Genomic DNA, 24824 nt, shown 5'->3' with positions numbered 1-24824 from the left:
TTTGAATTTTGGGTTATGGGTCAGAGATCTTTGAAGTAGAAAGCAAATAAAAAACATCAAAAAAAAAAAATGCAAATGAAAAACATCAAAAAACATGTATTCAAAGATGTAAACATTCAAATATTCAATTGTGGGTACAGTGGTGTTGCCTTTGTTGAATTCACTATTAATATATGTATATGAACCAATCCTTTGTTGGGGATAATTTGACACTAGTTGATCATGTTTGACGCTCGGTCTGGGTCTTGTTATGTTTCCGTCGGGTGCATTTCAGAAGAAGTTCAATAGCACAATGGTGCCTGTGTCGTCAATTGCATCTTTATCTGATCTCTCACATCTTCCAATCTGAAGGCGGTGCATTTCAAAGACATGATCTCATGGCCGGTGTGGTGGTGATGGGTCCCTCATCTGCCTTGGATCTTTCTTCTTCTTCTTCTTCTTCTTCTTCTTTTGAAGATTTGAGCTCAGATCTATTCCACCACTAGTTCAAACTGCCAGTTCCGCTATGGCCTTGTCTTTGATTCTGAAATCGTTGAGTTTGATTTGTTTGTGTTTGATTTAAACAGATTAAAAAAAAAAAAGTTGATTTGTTTATGTTTGATTTAAACTGATAAAAAAAAGTGTTGATCTGCTTATGTTTGATAATACTCTTTTTTCAATTTGTTTTCTTCTAATTTTTCATTCAAAGCGATTGCAACAAATAGTAATAATTTTGAAGAGTTCGTTGATGTTGTTATTAATTTATTTTTTTATTTTTGTTGATGATAATAAACGAGATTGTAACAGATAGGTGTTGATTTTTTGTGATGGTTGTCGTTGTTGAGTTTTTGTTGTTCTTGTTTGTTGATGATGAAATTACAGCAGATAGCGAGAGAGAAGAAAGTTTTAACCAGATAGAAGAAAAAAATTAACAAATAATCAAATTTGGTCACATATTTGAACAGATAAGTGGAAAAAAATTGAACATATAATAAATTTGGACACAAAGTTTTATTTGAAAAAATATTTAAACAGATAAGGGAAATTTGAATTGAAATGGTTAAAAAATTAAACAGATAGGGTAAAAAAATTAACAGATTGGGAAAAATTTTAAACATATAGAAAAAAAATTGAACAGATAGTCAACAAATAAAAAAAGTCAACAGATAAATTAAGGGATAAAATTGAAAACAAAATGTTCTTCATAACAAACAAAAATACTTGTCTCCAAACTATTCACAAAGGGACTTCTCACCAAATTATTCACTCCTCTTACCAACAAAAAATATCCATTGACCCTAATGCTTTATATCATCCTTAGCTTGGACTTTTCAACAATTAACCCTTATTAATTAGGGGTGAATTATAGCCATAGCCCCTCGAATATGACACTTGTTTCATTTTAATTCTTATATTAATAATGGTGCCATTTAAATCCCTCAAGATTCAATTCCGAATCAATTTAGTCCTCGAAGGAAATATAGAAATAAATTATAAACTCAGAAATTCAATTAATTATTATAAGGACCTATTTTCCTATTAGTATAATTATAAAATCCCTAGAAAATTGTTTGTATTTAGAATCAATATCAAAGTCTGTTTTCTCAACCTTGCCAATATAAATATATGAGCATTAGGTATACTAAAGAAGTCGAATAAGATAATTTAAATAATAATACTTCACTATAAATAGTAATTGAATAAAATAATACTATAATCAGATTATTAAAACATGAAATTCAACATCTACTATTAGGTAAATGTAAGCAATTAGTTATTGTAGAAATAAGTAAGAAAACAGCACATAATTATTTTTATCCTTATAAGGGGAACACTCTAAAGGAAGCTTTTGAATTAATATCACCCCCCCCCAAAAAAAATGTGATAAAATAAAAAATAAAATAAAAGTTTTTTTTTTTTTTTTAATAATGTACCAAAACTTAAGAGGTAAGAATATAATAACTAAAATATTATAGTCAATATTGTAAAGCAAAAGAGACCAAAGTCGAACAAAATAAACAAGGTAAATTATGACGGTAGTCCCTGTACTTAACTCTTTGTGTCATTTTAGTTTCTATATTTTCAATTGGTTTGATTTTGACCATATATTTATGATTTTGTCTCAATTCGGTCCAATTAATTAAATTCTTAGCATTTTTTTATGAAAAATATGCACATAAGTGTCACGTGTCATATTTTTAAGGGTAAAATTATAAATTTACTTAAATCAGTTAGTTAAGCTCAACCAATTTAATGATAATTTTTCTTAAAAACACTAACGATATTATTAATTGGACCAAAATTAAAACAAAATCTAAAATTAAGAGTTAAACTTGAACCAATTGAAAGTGTATAAACCAAAATGACACAAGGGGTAAAATATAGGGACCATCATTGCAATTTACCCAAATAATTATAAGGACCAAATTGAAATTTGAGGAAACTAAGGGGGGTGTTTGATTCAAGGGATTAGGGGGGGACTATTCACTGTGCAGACATGGAGTCCATTCTACATGTTAGTCTAGCGTTTGTTTTTTTTTTTTAGTCCACCGAATATGGAGTCCAGCCAGACTCCTTATCCCTCATATGGGGGACTATTGTATCCTAGGGGGGTGGGACAATTTTCAGGGGACTATCACTGTTAGGATTAGGTGATGAAATGACCATTTTGACCCTCTACTATTTAATTATGTATTATATTTAGTAAAATTCAATAAAATTTAAATGTTTCAATTTAAAAATAAAATAATTTATTTAACTTTTTATTGATGTTTTATTTATTTATTTTTTTTAAATATTTTTTTATAGATATTTTATTGATGTTTTATTTTAAAATTTTGTTTATATTTTATTTAATTTCATTATTTAAATTTTAATAGATGTTTTATTTAATTTCATTATTAAATTATTATTATTTTTAAAAATAAATTTATTTAAAATTTTAATTGAAAAAATAACATATGTTTTTATTGATATTTTATTTATTTTATGTATTTAATTTTAAAAAAAAAATTTAATTGTAAAAAAATAAAATAAAATAAAATTTTATTTAATCTAATTAAAAATAATTAAAAATATTTTTAATATTACTATTAATTAGTGAATAATTAAAAAATAGTAAAATAATCTTAGTCACATTTACCCTATTCACGTTTAATCAAACATATTCACTAAAAATAATATAATTCACTAAAAATAATATAATTCAGACATCTAACTTCATAAGGAAACAAGCATGAACCACACCTCCAATCCGACCAAATATGCCGAGGATTCACAATTCACAATCCAAGATTCCAACCCGATAAATTCTGATTCTTACTCAGTCCGTCTAATGAAACAAACCCTATTGTATTGCTAAAATTCCCAAAGCTTAGCCCCAAACCCTAACGAGGACCGATTCTTCAAATTCAAACCCATAAATTTTCCGGCGAAACATCCCCTGTTTCCGGCGCCCGCACGGCGGTCATGACGTCATCCGGCAGTGGTTCCAGTGAGTTCCCATTCATTGATATGAGAAATTTGTGTTTTTTATTTGTATATGTGTGGATACATGTATTCAATATAAAAGTTTATTGATGTTATCTGGGAAATCAATGTTTATGGGGTCATGAATGATGAGAAGTAGATTGGTACTTGCTTAGTAGATAACAACCCATCTGTCAGAAATGGTTTTTGCTATGAATTTACTTCTGATTTCTCATTTTGAAGGATTTTTTTAGGTAGATATGAATTTAGAGTATGTTTGGATGATGGGAATCTTGAGGGAGAATAGGAATGTGATTCCGGGTCCGTTGATTCCATAGTTTGGGAATGGATTGGGGAGGAAAATGATTACTGATTACTATTTCAGTACTAGGAGTATCTCCAATCTTAACTTATTTTCTTCATCAAATGTTCATCTAATCGATGGAGAAACATTTTTTTCATCAAATTGAAAATTCCTCATATTTGAATTTGATGAACATTTAAAAAGGTGAAGCATTGGAGATGATTTTTTTTTTTTCCTCATCAAATTTGTTGAAAAGAGAAATTTGGGATAAGAGGGGAATTCTTAAGAGGATTTTGATAAAAATTTGATGAAAGGATTGGGGTAGTTCAAAGCAAATCAAGCTTTAATTTCAAATTTGGAATCAAATTAGATGAATATTTGTCCAATTTTGGTAGCCATCTTTCGTGGGTGAAAAGCACCCACTTTGTAGAAATTTGTAGTCTCTCAGTCTTAGTGCATTTAGTAGCTTAGCTTCGTAATTTTTGCTCTTGAGCAATTGCACAATTTTCAAAAAACTTCAAAGGACTTTTTTATGTAAGAGGCAGCTGCCTGCTTCGAAGTATCAGCTGTTCTATTCGAGTCTTACACTCCATTTGTTTGGGAAGAATTTCTTGCATTTTTTGATGTTTGGTACAATGGAAAAAGTTTTCCATGGTCAACGAAAAAGAAACTCAATTAGGAGGAAAATGTTTTCTACTTCTGAAAGGTGGAAAACCTTTTTCGTCACCGCCACCACCACCACAACCACCTACATCATCACTACTATTATAATCACTAGCACATTAGTTTCAAGGTCACAACCAAACGCAAGAAAAAAATTCTATTAAACCAAAAAAAAAAAAAAAATGGAAACGTTTTCATCGAAATGAACGGAGCATTAGAGATAATTGGTTTTCTACCTGAGAGTTCCTTATGTAAAGGGCGTTTGGAAAGGCCTTATGGACAATTTGGAAGAATTTCAAAAGAGTTTGTGTACTTGCAATTTGGTGTTGGATATCATTTGACTTTCATGTGTATTTTAGTATCAGCAAATTATCATGAAGTCTTACTCTGTAGATCTATGAAATATTTAAGTGATCACTGTGCTTTTGTGACCAACTATTTGATGGCACGTTTTGATGAATGGGGACAGTCATGATCTTTGATATTTTGGATATGCTTTACTTTATGAACCTGCATAAATTCCAAAAGGATGCATTAGCTTGGAAAAACAATCAAAATGGTCATTCTCAGTTACATCTTGTCGAATGGTTTCATCTTGTTCCTGCAGAGCCCTTACTCTGGTTCCTCTAAAAGTGGCCTTTTCAACTTGGATAGTTGTCCAGAGATTATAATTGTTGGGATAAATTACACTAACATTGTAACGCCCTCAAAATAATAACATTAAACCCATCAGATAAGACACGCATCTTCATATAAACTAACCTCATTCCTTTCATTCATTAGAATTCCAAGACATAAGTATTACATGTTAACATCATAACAAAATGCCCTACGGGCTTACAGCTTTCCAAGTTAACACTTGGTTACAACAAAGAGTTCTAACTCGTTACACATTAAGCCCTTGGCTTGAAATTACATATAATACATCAAAAGTAAAACGACAAAACTATGCCCGCCACTAGCCTCCCAGCTATGTCCTTGGAGGTGGCATGCTTCCTGTACCTGAAAATGATATTCCCATATAGGGTGAGCCACAGCCCAGTAGAAATACACTAAACCAACCATGGACAATGACTAAAACATTAGCAATTGATAGTTGGTCAACACTGATACAATCACATAAATTACATATTTATGTCAATGACTTACAAGTCCCAATTACTCTTCATTTTCCCTTTTTCAACAGATAAGCATGCTAGCTCTATCATCATTTCCACAGATATGTATAAAAACTATATCTCACATTCAGATAAGCATAAAAGCTATATCCACAATCTCAACAGATATGTATATCAACAATATCCACAGATAAGCATACAAGCTGTATCCACACTCTACAACAGATATGTATATCAACAATATCCACAGATAAGCATACAAGCTGTATCCACACTTCACTTCACAAAGATAAGCATATGAGCTCTATCTTCACTTCTCTAGACAAGCATATGAGCTCTGTCTACGGAGTACATCCCCTATCTCCTCCAAATACCTATCCGGTTTAGAGGTACATCCCCTATCTTCCCCTAAACCGCGGAGTACATCCCCTATCTCCTCCTCTACACATAACGTATATAAACACATTGGTTCTATATACAATCACACAATACAAACAATTAATGTATTCTAGCAACTGTCAAGTTCCATAACACATTCCATTGATTAGTTTCAGTTTGCCTAATCAACATACATTGTCTACAACAATCACGACTATCCTCCACCGATAGCCCAAAGCAGTTATTTCTAAAACAGAAAATAAATGCACAAATGGATATTCAATCAACATTTCATTTCCTCATTTCTCACCAATTAATTATCCCAATTAATTAAACAATGTAATTAGGCCATTTTCCATAATTACTATTTCAACCCTTAGGTCCCATTTTCATCAATGATTCAACAATCATTCCATTTTTCTATGCCAAACATGCATCTAGGTTTATTATGAATGAAACCCAAACTTTTGGATAATTGCACAAAAGCCCCAAACTTTCACAAAATTACCACACCAAGCCCAACATCTCAAAATACCAAAATTTAAAGACAAAACCCATAGAGAGGAGTAGGATATCCCTACCTCAAATTCGGAGTCCCAAAGGAGAAGACGACAAAACCCAACGTGCTCCAAAACCCGAGATTTTCAGATTAAAAAGAAGCCCTCGACGATCAACAACCTTTTTGTAAAGGCCAAAGGTGAGTAAATCACTCCTACTAGATCAAAACCTAGAGAGAAGGTAGTATCTAGAGTGAGAGGCTCAACAATGGTGATTTTGGAAAAGTAAGAGAGAGAAGAGAAAGCAAAAAGTGATTTGAAAAGTCACAATTTCGGGACTTAAACCCAGTCTTCCGCTCGAGCGTAAAACACCCCGCTCGAGCGTCCACTCACAGACGTCCGCTCGAGCGGCCAACCTCCCGCTCGAGCGCAGAATGCACTCGCCCAGCACTTTTGCAGAACCAGGACTCCGCTCGAGCTCCCAACCCTACGCTCGAGCTCACAACACTGCACAACAAGATACTGGATGGACGTAATCTACGCTCGAGCGCCAACACCTCCGCTCGAGCGTACAGGCCAAAAATCTGGGCAACTAGTTTTGGTTTCTAAACTCAACCAACCTGTAACAAACCCGCTCAACACATCCTATAACTCAAATACAACGTAAGAAAGGATGTAAACAAGATAATGAACAACTACCAACATCCACGGACACATGTCCGGATCACTATACAACAAGGGTAAATCCGGGATCGCTATAACCTCCCCCCCTTAAAGAATTTCGTCCCCGAAATTAAACACAAGTTTTCAAAAACAAGTTTTCCTCCATTTTAAGCAATGTTATATTTTAACATTCAACAATTCGACCCATTACCGGTCATCCCATCCCTTTAACAAGAGACATATCACAATATGTAAACAACATATGTACTTTCAACATGCATCAACATTATGCACTATCCTTCCAATTTCAACAATATATTCAACAGATATAATGTTACATTCAACTTCCATATGAGGCAAGTTCCAAAACATACTTTCAATAAACCAAACATTCTCAATGTTTCACAACTTAAGACATATATAAAAGCTCTTAAGTTCAACAAAATGTAAAATTCAAATACAAGATTACATATCAATAAACAAGTCCGGATATTTCTCACGGACTTCCAACTCACGTTCCCAAGTGGCTTCCTCCACTCCGTGATGTTTCCACAAGACTTTCACCAAAGGAATGGTCTTGCCACGCAGGACCTGATCCCGCCTATCCAAGACCCGAACCGGTCTCTCCTCATACGAGGCATCCTCATCTACCTCTAAATCGCTCCAATCCAGCACATGTGATGGATCTGGCTCATACTTCCGAAGCATACTCACATGAAACACGTCATGCACCCCGGACAACTGCGGCGGTAAGGCTAACCGATAAGCAACCTCACCTATCCTCTCAAGGATCTCAAAAGGACCAATAAACCGAGGGGACAACTTCCCACTCTTCCCAAACCTCATCAGGCCTCGCCTAGGTGATATCTTCAGAAAGACATGATCACCTACCTCAAACGCCAAAGGCCTCCTCCTACGGTCGGCATAACTCTTTTGTCGACTCTGGGCTGTAACAAGTCTCCTACGGATAAGCTCAACTTTCTCCGTCGTCTCCCTAACCAACTCCGGACCCCACAAAGGTGCATCACCCACCTCGGCCCAACAAACTGGAGACCTACACGGTCGGCCATACAAGGCCTCAAACGGTGCCAAACCGATGCTAGACTGAAAACTGTTGTTGTAGGCAAACTCTACCAAGGGTAAGTGCCTCTCCCACGTCCCACTGAAGTCCAGGACACAACCCCGAAGCATATCCTCGAGGATCTGAATAGTACGCTCGGACTGCCCGTCAGTCTGAGGATGATAAGCCGTACTAAAGGTCAACTTAGTGCCCAAGGCACTCTGCAAACTCTGCCACAACCTAGCAGTAAAACGAGGATCTCTATCTGAGACAATCGTCACTGGGACCCCGTGCAATCTCACTACGTCCCGAATATACAAATCAGCAAGATGATCTACCGAATCTCTCACGCGCATAGGAATAAAGTGCGCCGACTTAGTCAACCGGTCTACAACCACCCAAATAGCATCACTACCCCGCTGAGTCCTCGGAAGACCTACAACGAAGTCCATAGTGACATGCTCCCACTTCCACTCGGCAATAGGCAAGGGTTGCAACAAACCCGCTGGCCTCTGATGCTCGGCCTTCACTTGCTGGCAAGTAAGGCACTTCGATACGAAAACAGCCACATCTCTTTTCATACCCCGCCACCAAAACTGGCGACCCAAATCCTGATACATCTTAGTACCTCCCGGATGCACCGCAAGGCGCGAATGGTGAAACTCTCGGAGTACTTCCTCACGGCAAGCCTCCGGTACAAACAAACGGTCTCGGTATCTCACACTCAGGTCGGGATACACCGTCAGACCCTTCTCAACTTTCCCACTGGAGATCTTCTCTCGGAGGGATTCTACCTCAAGGTCACCTCTCTGTGCCTCTAACACTCTAATCATAAGTGTAGGCTGCGCAACAACAGAAAACAAGGCCGCAGCCTCGACAGATTCGCCCAGTAGCAAATCAAACTCGCCAAGTGCTCCCAACATCACCCATTCCCGGATGGCTATACAAGCTACATCACTAATGGTCTTCCTACTAAGGGCATCGGCCACAACATTGGCCTTTCCCGGATGATAATGCAACTCAAAATCATAATCCTCGATGAACTCCATCCACCTCCTCTGCCTCAGATTCAAGTCTCTCTGTGTAAACAGATACTTCAAACTCTTATGATCCGAGAATACCTCGAACCTCTCACCATAAAGGTAGTGCCTCCAGATTTTCAAGGCAAAGATTACAGCTGCTAACTCTAGGTCATGTGTGGGGTAATTCTTCTCGTGTATTTTCAACTGACGTGAGCCATAAGCTACCACTTTCCCCTCTTGCATCAACACACAACCCAAACCCTCTCGTGAGGCATCACAATAAACCGCATAACCCAACCCTCTCTCCGGAATAATCAACACCGGAGCGGTGGTCAATCTAACTTTCAACTCTTGGAACGACTTTTCACAAGTCTTACTCCACACAAACTTGACTCCCTTCTGAGTCAGCCTAGTCAACGGTGACGCTAACCTGGAGAAATCCTTCACAAACCGACGGTAATACCCAGCTAATCCCAGAAAATTGCGGATCTCAAACACACTCTTAGGCTGTGCCCAATCTTGCACTGCCTCAACCTTGGATGTATCAACAGACACCCCTTCCCCGGATACCACATGGCCTAAGAACTTGACTTCCCCCAGCCAGAACTCACACTTCCCAAACTTGGCATACAGCCTATGGGCTCTAAGTAACTCAAGCACCACTCTCAAGTGTTCCTCGTGCTCCTCCTTAGATGACGAATAGATAAGGATATCGTCCACAAAAACAACCACAAAGCGGTCTAAGAACTCCCGGAAAATCCGGTTCATCAAGTCCATAAAGACTGCCGGTGCATTGGTAAGCCCAAATGGCATCACCAGAAACTCATAATGGCCATACCGCGTACGGAATGCCGTCTTCGGAATATCTTCCTCCCTGACCCTCAACTGATGGTAACCCGATCTCAAGTCTATCTTAGAGAAACAACGGGAACCCTTCAACTGGTCAAACAAATCATCTATACGGGGCATAGGATACTTATTCTTAACCGTAGCCCAATTCAACTTCCGGTAGTCAATACACAATCTCAAGGCACCATCTTTCTTTTTAACAAAGAGGGCCGGTGCTCCCCACGGTGAAACACTAGGGCGAACAAAGCCCTTATCTAGCAATTCCTGGAGCTGAACTTTCAACTCAACCAACTCTGCTGGAGCAAAACGGTAAGGTGCCATAGAAATCGGCGCCGTACCAGGCACTAAATCAATAGAGAACTCTATCTCTCGGTGAGGTGGCAAACTAACAAGATCTTCGGGAAAGACATCCGAATACTCACAAACCACCCTCGGCAATACATGCTGGGTCTCACCACTCTCAAAGCTAGCAAGTAGACTACTAAGCTCACTTCGCCCTCGCGAATCATACCCCGGTGGCAAAACACTACCAACCCGGTCTCCCAAGAAATGGAACCACTCCCCGCTCAAGGTACACAATGTAACCCTCTGGCGGTAGCAATCAATAATAGCCCGGTATGACGATAACCAGTCCATACCCAAAATAACATCAAAACCCTTCATGGGCATGACAACAAACGGAAAAGGAAGCCTATAGTCGGCGACCTCTATATCACATCCTCTAACACCCTGTTTCAGAATCAACTCACCACCCAAAGGTGATACCACACAAATAGGAGATGCTAACTGTGCTAACTCCAATTCCAAAACAGATGCAAATGCAGCAGATACAAAAGAATGAGATGCACCCGTGTCTATCAACACATTAGCAACTGAGTTGCAAAACAGAAAAGTACCTCTCACTACTGATGGAGCCGGTACTAAATCCTGCGCGGTAACAGCATACACGCGCCCCGTAGGCCCCTGGTCTACCTGCTCACCTCTCGGAGCAAAAGACTGCTGCACAGACTGGGATGACGAAGCTCCCGGATTGGCCCTCGAGGCCTGCACAGACTGAGCTGGCTGAAAACCCTGCGTCTGCCTAGAACCAGACGCTCCCGAAGTGGCACTCAACTGTGGGCAAAACCTCTTCATGTGCCCAGGTTGTCCACACTGATAACAAGTCAAGAGCTGCCCCCTGCCCAAACTCTGACTCGGCGGTCTAGCTGAAGAAGAAGCAGCTTTCTGACTCCCACCCTTCTGCGGGCAAACCGAAACCTTGTGACCCAGCTGGCCACACTTGTAACAAGTGAATTCTCCCTGACTGCCTCTCCCCGAGCCTACACTAGGCACTGGAAAGGTCGATCTAGAGACTGCACCCTGAGACTGCTGAGGGTTATAACCCCTCTGCCTCCTGCCATCACTCTGACTATCCTGGCTCCTCTTGGAGCCTCTCTGACCCTCATCCTCCTCCTGCATCATAAGCTCCATATGAGCTGCAGCATCCACTAGGTGTCTATACTCTCGAATGTAAGACCCACCAATTCTCAACTTGAGGCCCCGCCTCAACTTCCGCTCAAACTCATAACAACGGCGTTCCTCAGACGCCACCAGTTCAGGTGCAAACCTGGACAGACTGGTAAAAGTAGCCTCAAACTCGGCCACTGACAAGCCCTGCTGATTAAGCCGGCTAAACTGATCCCTCAGCTTCTCCCTAGCTGCTGCTGATAAAAACCTCTCCTGAAAAGCATTCACAAACGCCTCCCAAGTACCACCAACACGAGCTTTCTCGTATTTCCACCATTGACCCGCATCTCCCTTCAGTTGGAAAGATGCCAAGGTCACTTTCAGTGCTCCGTCCTCGATGCCAAGCATCTCAAACGTCTTCGTTGTCTGTTCGAGCCATTCATCTGCCTTAAGCGGCTCTTTAGGATCCCCGATAAACTCGTCCGGATTACACCGGAAGAACTCCCTCTTCAAGAAGGAAGGCCCTGTCTCAGCTGCCTGATTCCCAGCTCTAAGAATACCTAAAGCTCCTGCTATCTCTCTGGCCAAGGCACCCATAGCCTGCTGACCTACTGGCTCAGCCACATTGGCCTGCCCAACTCCCTCCTGCACTGCCGGAATCTCACCCTGTAACGGTACTTCCTGCCTCGCAGGTCTACCACGCCTAGCACCTCTTCCTCGTCCTGACATCCTAATAAAGGCAACACAGAACGTTAGCACATTCATAAATGTGCCGAAACTAAACACTCACGTCCTAATGCATGGACAAGTGTAATTCACTCCACATAAGCACATAAACACATAAGCACTTACGAACTTCATTTCCGGATAATAATAGTCCCGAGACGTTACTAGAGTTCCGGTTAGAAACAGCGTTGATCAAGTGCTTTTCCAACAAGACTCCCAGAAACTCAAGGATCCAATCAATATCCCAGAAATTAAATCCCATACCCACATAGTCACATAAGCATGTTAGCATTTAAGCACATAGCATATGATATTACATCTAAGTCTCTACCAAGCGAGACAAACCCATTGTGATACTAAATCACTTCCCACGTACCCAAAGTATTCGAACCCGGTACGCTCTGATACCAAGTTGTAACGCCCTCAAAATAATAACATTAAACCCATCAGATAAGACACGCATCTTCATATAAACTAACCTCATTCCTTTCATTCATTAGAATTCCAAGACATAAGTATTACATGTTAACATCATAACAAAATGCCCTACGGGCTTACAGCTTTCCAAGTTAACACTTGGTTACAACAAAGAGTTCTAACTCGTTACACATTAAGCCCTTGGCTTGAAATTACATATAATACATCAAAAGTAAAACGACAAAACTATGCCCGCCACTAGCCTCCCAGCTATGTCCTTGGAGGTGGCATGCTTCCTGTACCTGAAAATGATATTCCCATATAGGGTGAGCCACAGCCCAGTAGAAATACACTAAACCAACCATGGACAATGACTAAAACATTAGCAATTGATAGTTGGTCAACACTGATACAATCACATAAATTACATATTTATGTCAACGACTTACAAGTCCCAATTACTCTTCATTTTCCCTTTTTCAACAGATAAGCATGCTAGCTCTATCATCATTTCCACAGATATGTATAAAAACTATATCTCACATTCAGATAAGCATAAAAGCTATATCCACAATCTCAACAGATATGTATATCAACAATATCCACAGATAAGCATACAAGCTGTATCCACACTCTACAACAGATATGTATATCAACAATATCCACAGATAAGCATACAAGCTGTATCCACACTTCACTTCACAAAGATAAGCATATGAGCTCTATCTTCACTTCTCTAGACAAGCATATGAGCTCTGTCTACGGAGTACATCCCCTATCTCCTCCAAATACCTATCCGGTTTAGAGGTACATCCCCTATCTTCCCCTAAACCGCGGAGTACATCCCCTATCTCCTCCTCTACACATAACGTATATAAACACATTGGTTCTATATACAATCACACAATACAAACAATTAATGTATTCTAGCAACTGTCAAGTTCCATAACACATTCCATTGATTAGTTTCAGTTTGCCTAATCAACATACATTGTCTACAACAATCACGACTATCCTCCACCGATAGCCCAAAGCAGTTATTTCTAAAACAGAAAATAAATGCACAAATGGATATTCAATCAACATTTCATTTCCTCATTTCTCACCAATTAATTATCCCAATTAATTAAACAATGTAATTAGGCCATTTTCCATAATTACTATTTCAACCCTTAGGTCCCATTTTCATCAATGATTCAACAATCATTCCATTTTTCTATGCCAAACATGCATCTAGGTTTATTATGAATGAAACCCAAACTTTTGGATAATTGCACAAAAGCCCCAAACTTTCACAAAATTACCACACCAAGCCCAACATCTCAAAATACCAAAATTTAAAGACAAAACCCATAGAGAGGAGTAGGATATCCCTACCTCAAATTCGGAGTCCCAAAGGAGAAGACGACAAAACCCAACGTGCTCCAAAACCCGAGATTTTCAGATTAAAAAGAAGCCCTCGACGATCAACAACCTTTTTGTAAAGGCCAAAGGTGAGTAAATCACTCCTACTAGATCAAAACCTAGAGAGAAGGTAGTATCTAGAGTGAGAGGCTCAACAATGGTGATTTTGGAAAAGTAAGAGAGAGAAGAGAAAGCAAAAAGTGATTTGAAAAGTCACAATTTCGGGACTTAAACCCAGTCTTCCGCTCGAGCGTAAAACACCCCGCTCGAGCGTCCACTCACAGACGTCCGCTCGAGCGGCCAACCTCCCGCTCGAGCGCAGAATGCACTCGCCCAGCACTTTTGCAGAACCAGGACTCCGCTCGAGCTCCCAACCCTACGCTCGAGCTCACAACACTGCACAACAAGATACTGGATGGACGTAATCTACGCTCGAGCGCCAACACCTCCGCTCGAGCGTACAGGCCAAAAATCTGGGCAACTAGTTTTGGTTTCTAAACTCAACCAACCTGTAACAAACCCGCTCAACACATCCTATAACTCAAATACAACGTAAGAAAGGATGTAAACAAGATAATGAACAACTACCAACATCCACGGACACATGTCCGGATCACTATACAACAAGGGTAAATCCGGGATCGCTATAAACATCCCCTAAAGTTTGGGTCAAATACAGCAATCCCTATAGGCTTGGCATAATTCTACCATCCTCCCATATAATTTAATTCGCATCACACACACTTACTCCATTGCCATTAGTTAACCGTTAATAAGATGGATGAAATACGATGATTTCAGCCAATTTTACTAAGATGTCTATTTTGCTCTTAGTCTTATAAAGTTAACAGCATCAATGTGAAGGGGAGGTCAGTGTAAATATGTCAAAACCTGTGGAATTTTTTGTATTTAACCCAAACCTCAAGGGAGGTCAATGTAATTTATCCTAATTGAAATGTCAATACTTCACCAGAAGAACATTGAATTATATGCTGGTCTTTTACTTGAAGTGTTTTAATCCACAGTACAGTTTATTTCATTTCACATTGTTTTTGTTGATCAATAATAACTGAATATATTTAATTATCCAAGTGGTCCAAGAAGCATGAAATTTGCTCTCTCCATATATATCTTGAAGATGTATAGGGCTATGTTTCAACCCAAGGAGTGAATTGATAAAAAGTAATTGTTCTTATAATAGTGATATACAAACTGAAAATTCATACAAAATTTTTGTATGTAATGATATGGTTTGCTGTGGACCTTTCAAAAGACCCATTGAGATGGCTTTCATTTACAATTATGTTCTTGTAGCAAATTCTATATAAAGGAGAGGGTGGGAGTTCAACTCCCTCCAAGTGCTAATCTAATAACTAACCTTTAACTTTTGCCGATTAAAAAAAAAAATCTATATAAATATTATGGTGGTTTAGCATTTTCCCTTATTCTTATCAGGAGCAGTGGACACTGGGGTGGTATTAAATGGGGATAAACTCGTATTAAGAGGACTGAAGTTCCACGGGTTTCACGGGGTGAAGCCTGAAGAAAGGAAGCTAGGTCAGAAGTTTTTGGTAGATGTAGACGCCTGGACGGATCTCCAAGAAGCTGGCAAATCTGATCTCTTGTCAGATACCATCAGTTACACGGAGATATACCGGTGAGTGTTACCAACAAATCAATCAAGTCATAGACAACAAAGTTTCCAAAATTCTACACTGGTTTCTCACAGCATTTCAGATCACCTTAAATTTTTGTTCATTTATGTGATGTGTGTATATGTGTATATGTATATAGTAGTATTAATTCCACCTGATGTGCAACTTCTTGTTTTTACACAGCTCAATAACAGTTAAAAATAAAAGAAGAAATTTATGAGAGAAGGAAGAAGATGATGGAATAGAGAATAAGAGAAAAAGAAATAAGGAGGCACAAAACCTAATCAATTGGTTTGTACTCTCTAATTATGTATATTTATACTAATAAGTAACAAGTAGACAATTACGCAACTACCTTTCATCTAATCTTAACACTTCCCCTCAAGTAGGTGCATAGATATCTCTCATACTCAACTTGCACACAATGGGATGAAAAACCTTACTGCCTAACCCTTTAGTAAATATATCAGCTAACTGCTCTTTTGATTTTACAAAACGCATACAAATACTCCACTGCTGATTTTCTCCTTGACAAAATGTCTGTCAATCTCAACGTGTTTAGTTCTATCATGTAGAATTGGATTATGGTTTATGTTAATAGCAGCCTTATTGTCACAATACAATCTCATTGGCCCACTACTTAACAATCCCAAGTCAGTCAATAAAACTTGAAGCTACATAAGTTCACAAATGCCATTTCCCATGGCCCAATATTCTGCTTCTGCACTCGATCTGGCTACGACTGCTTGCTTCTTTCTTCGCCAAGTCACGAGATTCCCTTCTATAAAGGTACAATAACCTGATGTAGACCTCCTGTCATCAACTGCACCAACCCAATCTACATCAGTGAAGGCTTCTAGCAGCAAGTAACCATGATTGGAGAGCAATATCCCTTTTCCTGGCGCTGATTTTAAATACCTCAAGATCCGATTAACTGCATCCAAATGACCTACTCAAGGATCATCCATGAATTGGCTTACTACACTCACAACATATGCAATATCTCGTCTAGTATGAGAAAGGTATATTAATCTCCCCACAAGTCTCTGATATCTTCCCTTGTCAACACAATCTCCATGGAGGAATCTGGTCTGTGATTAGCTTCAATGGGGGAATCTGCCGGTCTACACCCCAACATCCCCTATTTCCTCAAGTAGATCTAAGATGTATTTTCTTTGAGAGATAAATATTCCCTTGTTTGATCTAGCAATTTCAATCCCAAGAAAGTACCGTAAAGGCCCAGGTCTTTAATTTCAAATTCCTTAGAAAGTCGAGCTTTGATTTGGGACATTTCCTCTGCTTCATTACCAGTCACAACTATGGCATCCACGTAGACAATAAGTATAGTAATCTTATCAACACACTATGATCTGTATGACTTTGCTTATATCCAAATCTAATCATCGCCTTCAGAAACTTGTCAAACCAGGCTCTAGGAGACTGTTTCAAAGTATACAATACCTTCTTTAACCAACAGACCTTTCCATTAGTTGTTGGAGAGGAAAAACCAAGAGGAACATCTATATATACTTATTCTTCAAGATCACCACGGAGAAAAGCATTCTTGACATCCAATTATTGCAATGGCCACCCCAGATTTGGTGCACAGGAAAGTAGGACACGAATAGAATTCATCTTAGCCACTGGGGCAAAGGTTCCCTGATAGTCAATGCCATAAGTCTAAGTGAATCCTTTAGCAACTAGTCTCGTCTTATATCGCTCAATGGTTCCATCTACTTTTTGCTTAATGGTGAACACCCATCTGCAGCCCACAGGCCTTTTTCCCAATGGTAGAGAAATTAACTCCCAAGTGTCATTATTACTTAGAGCTCTCATCTCCTCTGCCAAAGCTTCTTTCCACTTGAGATCATTGAGTGCTTCCTTCCAACCCAACGGAATAGATACAAAAGACAGATGAAACAAATGTGCAATATGATGGAAATAAGAAGTCATATGACACAAAATTAGATTTTTTAATATTGAGTACAAGTTCTAACTCATTTTCTAATAGCAATAGGAAGATCTAGATCATCAACGGGAGTGGGAGTCGTGGCCAAGGACTCATTACTTGAAGGGTCCACGGAAGAATTAGTAACGGATCCAAGGATGGCGATGATAGAGACATTCATATGGTTTTTATTGATCTTGAGAAAACATATAATAGAGTATCTCGGGATATGATATGGTGGGTGTTAGAGAAGAAAGAGGTGACCAAAGGTTACATTGATGTGATTAGGGATATGTATGAAGATGTGGTGACCACTATTAGATCCCCTATTAGAGAGACGAGTGAATTTTCAATTATTGTAGGGTTACACCAAGGATTAACCGTAAGTTTTTTTCTTTTCGCTTTAGTTATCAATGAGTTGATGCGCAATATTCAGGATGATGTGTCATGGTTTATGCTTTTTGTAGATGATAGCATGTTAATAGATCAGACTAGAGTAGGAGTTAACACTAAGTTGGAGATTTGGAGAAAAGTACTTGAATAGGATAAGCAAAACTAAGACAGAGTATATGGAGTGTAATTTTAGTAACAGTCACAATGGAAGCAGAGGAGAAGTGAAGATTGAGAATCAAGAACTACTTAAGAGTGAACATTTTCGTTATTTAGGATCGATTATCACAACGACTGGGAGATTGGAGCGGATGTAGTACACAAAATTAAGGTGGGGTGGCTTAAGTGGAGGAGTGCGTCTGGAGTACTGTGTGATAAACGAGATTGGACTAAAAAGGAAGCTCTATAGAACAGTTATTAAACCAGCGCTGTTGTATGGAACGGAATGTTAGGCAATTAAGAAACAATATGTAGATAAGAGGAGTGTTGTTGAGATGAGGATGCTAAGGTGGATGTGTGGCAAGACTAAAAAAGACAAAGTTAGAGATGAGTATTTTCGAGAATGGGTAAGAGTAGTACCAATAGAAGATAAGTTGACTGAGAATAGATTGAGATGGTTTGGTCATATACAACGGAGACCAACAAAGACAGTAGTGAAGTTATGCGATATAGTGACGGTAGATAGCAGTGTTAGAAGAAGGGGTAAACCTAGATTGACGTGGATTAGTAAAGTAAATAGAGATATGAATCTCCTTAATTTGACTAACGAAATGGCCTTAGATAGAGTCAAGTGAAGAAAAGCCGACCCCATTTGATGGGACTTAAGGCAAGGCTTGGTTTGGTTTGGTTATCCAGGGATGGCGATGAGTATGGCGGCACATGAGATGACTATTCTCTTTGTCGCCGAGAGTAAGTCTTGAAATCTGATCTATCCAACCGTCTCTCTCCTTGAACACACTTAGTTTACATCTCCTCACAAGATTGTTCCGCCTCCCCCTCACCACAAATGGTACAAAAAAAAATAGGGATCAACTGGATCGGAAGAAATAATCTCTTTTGTAGAAACCTCCCCCTGAAGAGATTGACCTGAAAAAAAGCATTCAAACTCACAAAAGGTAACATCCATAGTAACATAGAATTTACGAGAGTAAGGATCATCACACTTATAGCCTTTCTGGGTAGAGGAATAACAAAGGAAAACATAGCACACCACTTTAGGATCTAGTTTGCTCTGAGTGATGCGAGAGGAATGAACAAAAGAAACACAACCAAACACTTTAGGGTGAAGAGATATGGGAGACACAGAAGTGCTAGGGAGAAGTTGGAGAGGGCGCTGAAACTGAAGGACACTAATAAGATATGCGGTGGTGAGAACCGCATCACCCCAGAATGGCTTGGGAACTTGCATTGTGAACATAAGAGTACGTGCAACCTCAAGAAGTTGACAGTTTTTCCGTTCGGCAACACCATTTGTTCAAAGGTACCAACACAACTAGTTTGATAAAGTATACCATGTTCTTCAAGATACGCACAAAAGTCGCCATCAATATATTCAGTGCTATTGTCACTTCGAAGGATTTTAATGGGAGTGGCAAACTGAGTATGGACCATCATATGGAATATTTTAAGACAAGAGAAAACTTCACTCTTGGTACGAAGCATGTAAATCGAAGTGACACGAGAATTACAGTTAATAAAAGTGACAAACCAACGATAGCCAGACATAGATATAACACGAAAGGGACACCATACATCAGAATGAATAAACATAAAAGGAAGCAAACTTCTTTTATTAATTGGAGGATAACAAGAACTTTTATGCTTTGCAACACTAAACTAGAGAGAAATTTGTTTAAAACAAAAAATAGGGGAATGCCCTAAATGCCGATGCCACTGATAAAAGAGGAAGTCCGAGAGTGACTGTAATCTGAAAAGCTTGTCAAGCAGAGAATTCAGCATCTAAAAAATACAAGCTCTTATGTGCTTTACCACTGCCAATCGTTCTCTTCGTATCCAGTTCCTGAAAGACACAATGAGAAGGATAAAAGGTTATGGAACATTTTAAACAAGTGGTAAGACGATTAACAGAAAGCAAGTTAATAGAGAAATTTGGGACATGTAAAACAGATGATAAAGAAATAGAAGGAGAACAATGAATAGAGCATGTCCCAGAGACAGAGGATAAAGACCCATCAGCCACTTGCTTTGGCTTTAAATGGGCCCCCTGCTGGACGGTGGGATTGGTCCTCCAGGGATTAGTCGAGGTGCACGCAAGCTAGCCCGGACACCCTGAGTTATAAAAAAAAAACACCCATCAGCCACTCTCACTTTATCCTTTGCCTGAACAAGGGGAGTAAGAGTGGAAAAGGTTAGACAAACCTGTCATATAATTAGTAGCACCAGAGTCAATAATCCAAGGAGATGATGAGGCAACACTCAGGGCACGCGAAGGAATACTTGCGGAAGCAAAGTTGGAGGAAGAAGGATCAGAAACAGTGGCAGGAGAATAATCAAGCTAAGGCATCAGCTGTTGGAGAGTGTGTAGCTCGTCTTGGGAAAGTGTTGCGGGATCACTTGAAGTATTGGGAGATGATTCTGAGAGATGTGCATGAGAGTGAACAATACCGTCACGGTTACCACGACCACCACTTCATCCTTGAATAGGATGACCATGCAACTTCCAACAATGGTCCTGATCATGACGTTCTTTCCCACAATAATCACAAATGACCTGATCACGATCGTTAGAGGGGCCTTTTCTTCCAGACTTGGACTGACCAAATTTCCCATCTATAGGAGTAGAGGAAACGGCTAAAGGGGCTGATGAACCATAGCACTCGGCTTGCTTTCTTCCTGCAGAACATAAGCATAAGCCTCACGCATGGTAGGAAACAGATCACAGCCAAGGACTTGAACACAAATCGGATCATACTCCATGTTAAGACCAGCAAGGAAGTCATACACACTCTTTGGACACCATCTGCTGAAACATAGTAGCATCTTGGGAACACCGCCTGGATATTGTGATAATAGTCGAGTTCCTGCCACAAACTACTCAACTCTGAATAATACTCAGCGAGAGATCTATCTTTCTAATCAAAGCCACGAATCTTTTTCCACAATTCATAGGCCTGAGCATCATTACCTCGTCGAGAATACATTTGATTTGCAGTTGTCCAAATCTCATTAGTAGTATTCATCAAAACAAAGGATTGACTAATACTGGAATGGATAGAATTGAGAAACCAGGTCATGACAAGGGCATTCTACTTATTCCATTTGTCACGCTCTATTCCATCCTCCGTGGGAGCCTTAGTAACACCTTTGATGTATCCCAACAGGGCACAAGCAGTAATGGCCAACTGAAAAGAACGAGACCACACCAAATAATTGGTGCCATCCAACTTAATAGAGGTAAGTGAGAAGAGTTGTCACCAAGTGTCACACTATGACCCAAACTTTTAGTCTCACTGTTTGCAGGATTCTCGCCTTCGGCAGCCATGAGTTAAGGCCACACAACAAGATTAAAAATTAGGATGAACAGAGAACAAATTTCTGTCTGGCAGCGTAAATCTTCCTCCAAAAACAAACTGGAAGCAGCAGAAACAGCAAGAAAAACAGCCCAAAAACAGCAGGAAAGCACTCCTGATAGAACCAAAAGAGCCAACAACCACCAAAACCAACCCAGAAGTCAAAATCAAAGCCAAGGGAGGCTACAAACAGGCTGGTCGGCTCCTAGAGAAGGGAGCCGAAGCCATGGTTCAAGCAAAAACTGGCTTAAAGGTCGATTTTGAAAACACAATCCATGAATCGCAAAAATAAAGAAAAATTCAAAAAATAGGTAAGGAATATCACAAAAAAATTGAAAGTTTTTCAGGGTACTCCCCAGCCCTAGTTGAGCATGCTGGGAAATTTTTTTTTTATTTTTATTTTTTATTTTTTTACATGATTGAACAGCAAAGAAAAAGACAAAAGGACACAAAGGTACTGTGTGCTCTGATACCAAGTTAAAAACAAAAGAAGAAATTTAAGAGACAAGGAAGAAGATGATGGAATAGAGAATAAGAGAAAAAGAAATAAGGAGGCACAAAACCTAATCAATTGGTTTGTCCTCCCTAACTAGGTATATTTATACTAATAAGTAACAAGTAGACAATTACACAACTACCCTTCATCTAATCTTAACAATAACATTTTGTGAAACCATATTATTTGTCAAGCTCAATTTCTTGTTGAACAGAGATTGAGATGTCCAATTCATATTTTACTCAAAAATATTATTGTATTATACTAGATGTGACCAACATCAAATGCCCATGATCTTTGATGAAATTGAAGTTTATAAAAGTGCTGAGCATGGAGGACAAGTATTCTAATGGTGGATTTGGCAAAATGTGTTGCAAAAAAATTTATTGAAGGGTGTTAAATAAAGAAGTCTGCACCAGTTGTAATTTGATTTTCTCCCATATACATGCATAGCACCCAGTTATCTTAAATGAACTCTTCTAAATGCATGAGGCACCTGTACCGGATATAGGACACTTGGATAAAGGTATGGGATACTTGTTTGGAACGTGTAATTGGACATGTACCCAACAAGCATGGTTGATAATTCAAGGAATTGTACATAAAATTCCCATATTATGTTATGTTTTTTACATGATTGCTTCAAGTGAATCAAGTGCCCATGGTGGTCTGGATTGCACAAAATATCATTTTACCCTAGGAAACAAGAGCAAATTATTAAGAAATATGAATATTTTGCCATGGCAAGTGTCCTTGGACTTGTGAATTCAGTTAATCCAACAGTTAGAGAGACATAGCCATAGCCGACACACACATGGTCCACGTATGTTGTGTTGTGTATATATATATGGTAGCATTATGGTGCAAAATTCCTAATGGTTTCCCATAAGTATATTTTGAATTCATCGCATTCTTGCCTTGTTTGGCTTCAACAATACTTTTAACTCGTCTAATTTGTTTAAGTTGCATAATAATAATTTTGGCCAACCCATGCTGGATGGAAGAGTTCCTTATCACATTGGCTTATGAATGTATACACTATATTTAGCCCAATATTTGTGCATAACACAGTGTGTTACATAGCTACACAAATTGACAAGTGTTACAATAGCATAGACTCTGAAAGAAGTATTATCCATTTATTCAATGTTACTTTAAGAGGTGTAGCAACCTACATGGCAAAAGTTAATGCAATTTTTGATTAAAAATGGAAAGGGACCTCCGCACAAAGTTTGTACTTCTAAACATCGACATTTGGTTGTATGTGCAGCGCAATTCATGCATTTCTGTTTTATGAACCATAAATTGTTGCCTGATTTCCATTTAAATTGTTCTCTCGACTTTTTGTCAATATGAGGTGACTGTATATGTCTGCATATTCATGGATAATTTCATCAATTCTAAAATCCCTTCTCTGATTGTAAAACTATTATGAAAGATAATTCATATTCCTCTGAATCACTTGAAAACAGCAATCAACCATTCAGTTTTTAAGGTTTGCCTTGGATTCTAGGACTGTGAAATACTTAATAACCCTGCTTGTGAGTTCATTATGTAGTTTTTTTAAATACCAAAATTAGAAAAGGCAAAAAATACAAAAACCCTTCCAAAATTTTGGCTCATTTTTTCATGCACTCTCCTTATTTGATCATTGGCAGCATAGTAAGAGAAGTTGTGGAGGGACCGCCTCAGAATCTTTTAGAGTCATTGGCTCAGCTCATAGCATCTACAACCCTGACCAAATACCCCCAGATATCTGCTGTTCGCATCAAGGTTGGTAAGCCTCATGTTGCTGTTCATGGTACTCTCGATTACTTGGGCGTTGAGATTCTCAGATACCAAAAACAGTGATGTACAACACCGAGCTTTCTATACAGTAGCACTTGCCGAGAATGGAACTTGTTTTGATGAATTGAGAGTAAATGATAGTACTTCTTAGTGGTGTTTTCATGTTTTATACAGTGCTATATCAATGTTAAAGTTTGCAAAGATGTCGGCATAAGAAAAGTTTAACATAATTACATTAGCCTCTCGTTTAGTAAAACTAAAGCGATCGTAATTAATGTAAATGGTGTAAAGACACAGTGATAAATAGGGTAAAATATACATTTCAGTATAAAAGAGGAATAATATTAGGGATCAAGAAAAAAATATCATGAAATGCACCGTGAAGATTTTTTATCCTTTGATTAGTATGGTGTTTTATTATATGTGTAATCCAAAGGTGAATCTTTTATGATCATATTCATGATATTTTTTTCATGATCTCTAGCATTACTGATAAAAGAGATGACAACATTATTTTTTTCATCTATACGACTAACAAATTACTGATGAAAATAAAGTTTAGATGTTATGTGAATCAAAATCTTAAGGAAGTCTAATGTAAGCTATACTATTATATAAAGCAAAGGTTCAAGTTAGTGTCTTGAAGTCTTTGCTTTTATGTATGCTAACCCGTCATCATTTTCTACAAATCTATTCATAATTATGGTTATCAGAATTCTAATCTAGATCGTTGGATCTTACGATTCAATAATCTTTGTTGGGCCAAAGGATCCGGATTGCACTAAGATCTCAAAATGACTATGATTCCAGTCATAGAATAGTGTAGAATCAAACTGTCATTGCGATTCTATTACGATTTCGATCTTACAAAAAAAAAAAATAATAATAAAAAATTATTGTTCATTTCTTATATATGTATGTCTTGGTTGTTAAAATCATATGATTCACAATTTAATTCATACTATTCGATACAAGTTTCAAAAAAATGATTCGAATCGTGTTGTTAAATCGGTAAGTGAGTGA

At 38.5% G+C, this 24824-nt stretch overlaps 1 protein-coding gene and 1 long non-coding RNA gene across 3 annotated transcripts; one reads left to right on the top strand and one right to left on the bottom strand.

The window, feature by feature from the left end:
- Window positions 1–3181: 3181 nt before the first annotated feature.
- On the top strand, window positions 3182–24031 carry LOC114272456 (dihydroneopterin aldolase 2). Of its 2 annotated transcripts, none has more exons than XM_028214165.2 (3): window positions 3182–3472; window positions 15450–15651; window positions 23672–24031. In XM_028214165.2, the coding sequence occupies exons 1-3, from the start codon at window positions 3448–3450 to the stop codon at window positions 23862–23864; spliced, it is 420 nt and encodes a 139-aa protein (XP_028069966.1). In that variant the 5' UTR covers window positions 3182–3447; the 3' UTR covers window positions 23865–24031. The 2 variants fall into 2 exon arrangements, with proteins under 2 accessions (XP_028069966.1, XP_028069967.1); XM_028214166.2 differs by having other exon boundaries at window positions 3230–3472; window positions 15456–15651.
- LOC145804593 (uncharacterized) lies at window positions 19747–22090 on the bottom strand. Its single transcript, XR_014346620.1, has 2 exons — window positions 20367–22090; window positions 19747–20276 (listed from the first exon to the last, which is right to left on the bottom strand). It is a non-coding gene; the product is annotated as an uncharacterized LOC145804593 (long non-coding RNA).
- Window positions 24032–24824: the final 793 nt, after the last annotated feature.

The sequence above is a fragment of the Camellia sinensis genome, chromosome 12, assembly GCF_055761805.1.
Source record: "Camellia sinensis isolate YWXY chromosome 12, ASM5576180v1, whole genome shotgun sequence".
Classification (NCBI taxonomy): Eukaryota; Viridiplantae; Streptophyta; class Magnoliopsida; order Ericales; family Theaceae; genus Camellia; species Camellia sinensis.
This window is presented reverse-complemented; position numbering and strand designations above follow the sequence as displayed.

Excerpts from the sequence above, each read along its gene's own strand:
- LOC114272456 (XM_028214165.2), top strand. The coding sequence starts at position 3,448 with ATGACGTCATCCGGCAGTGGTTCCA. Across the intron at positions 3,473-15,449 it reads GTCATCCGGCAGTGGTTCCA|GAGCAGTGGACACTGGGGTG; the intron begins GTGAGTTCCCAT and ends TATTCTTATCAG. Across the intron at positions 15,652-23,671 it reads AGTTACACGGAGATATACCG|CATAGTAAGAGAAGTTGTGG; the intron begins GTGAGTGTTACC and ends GATCATTGGCAG.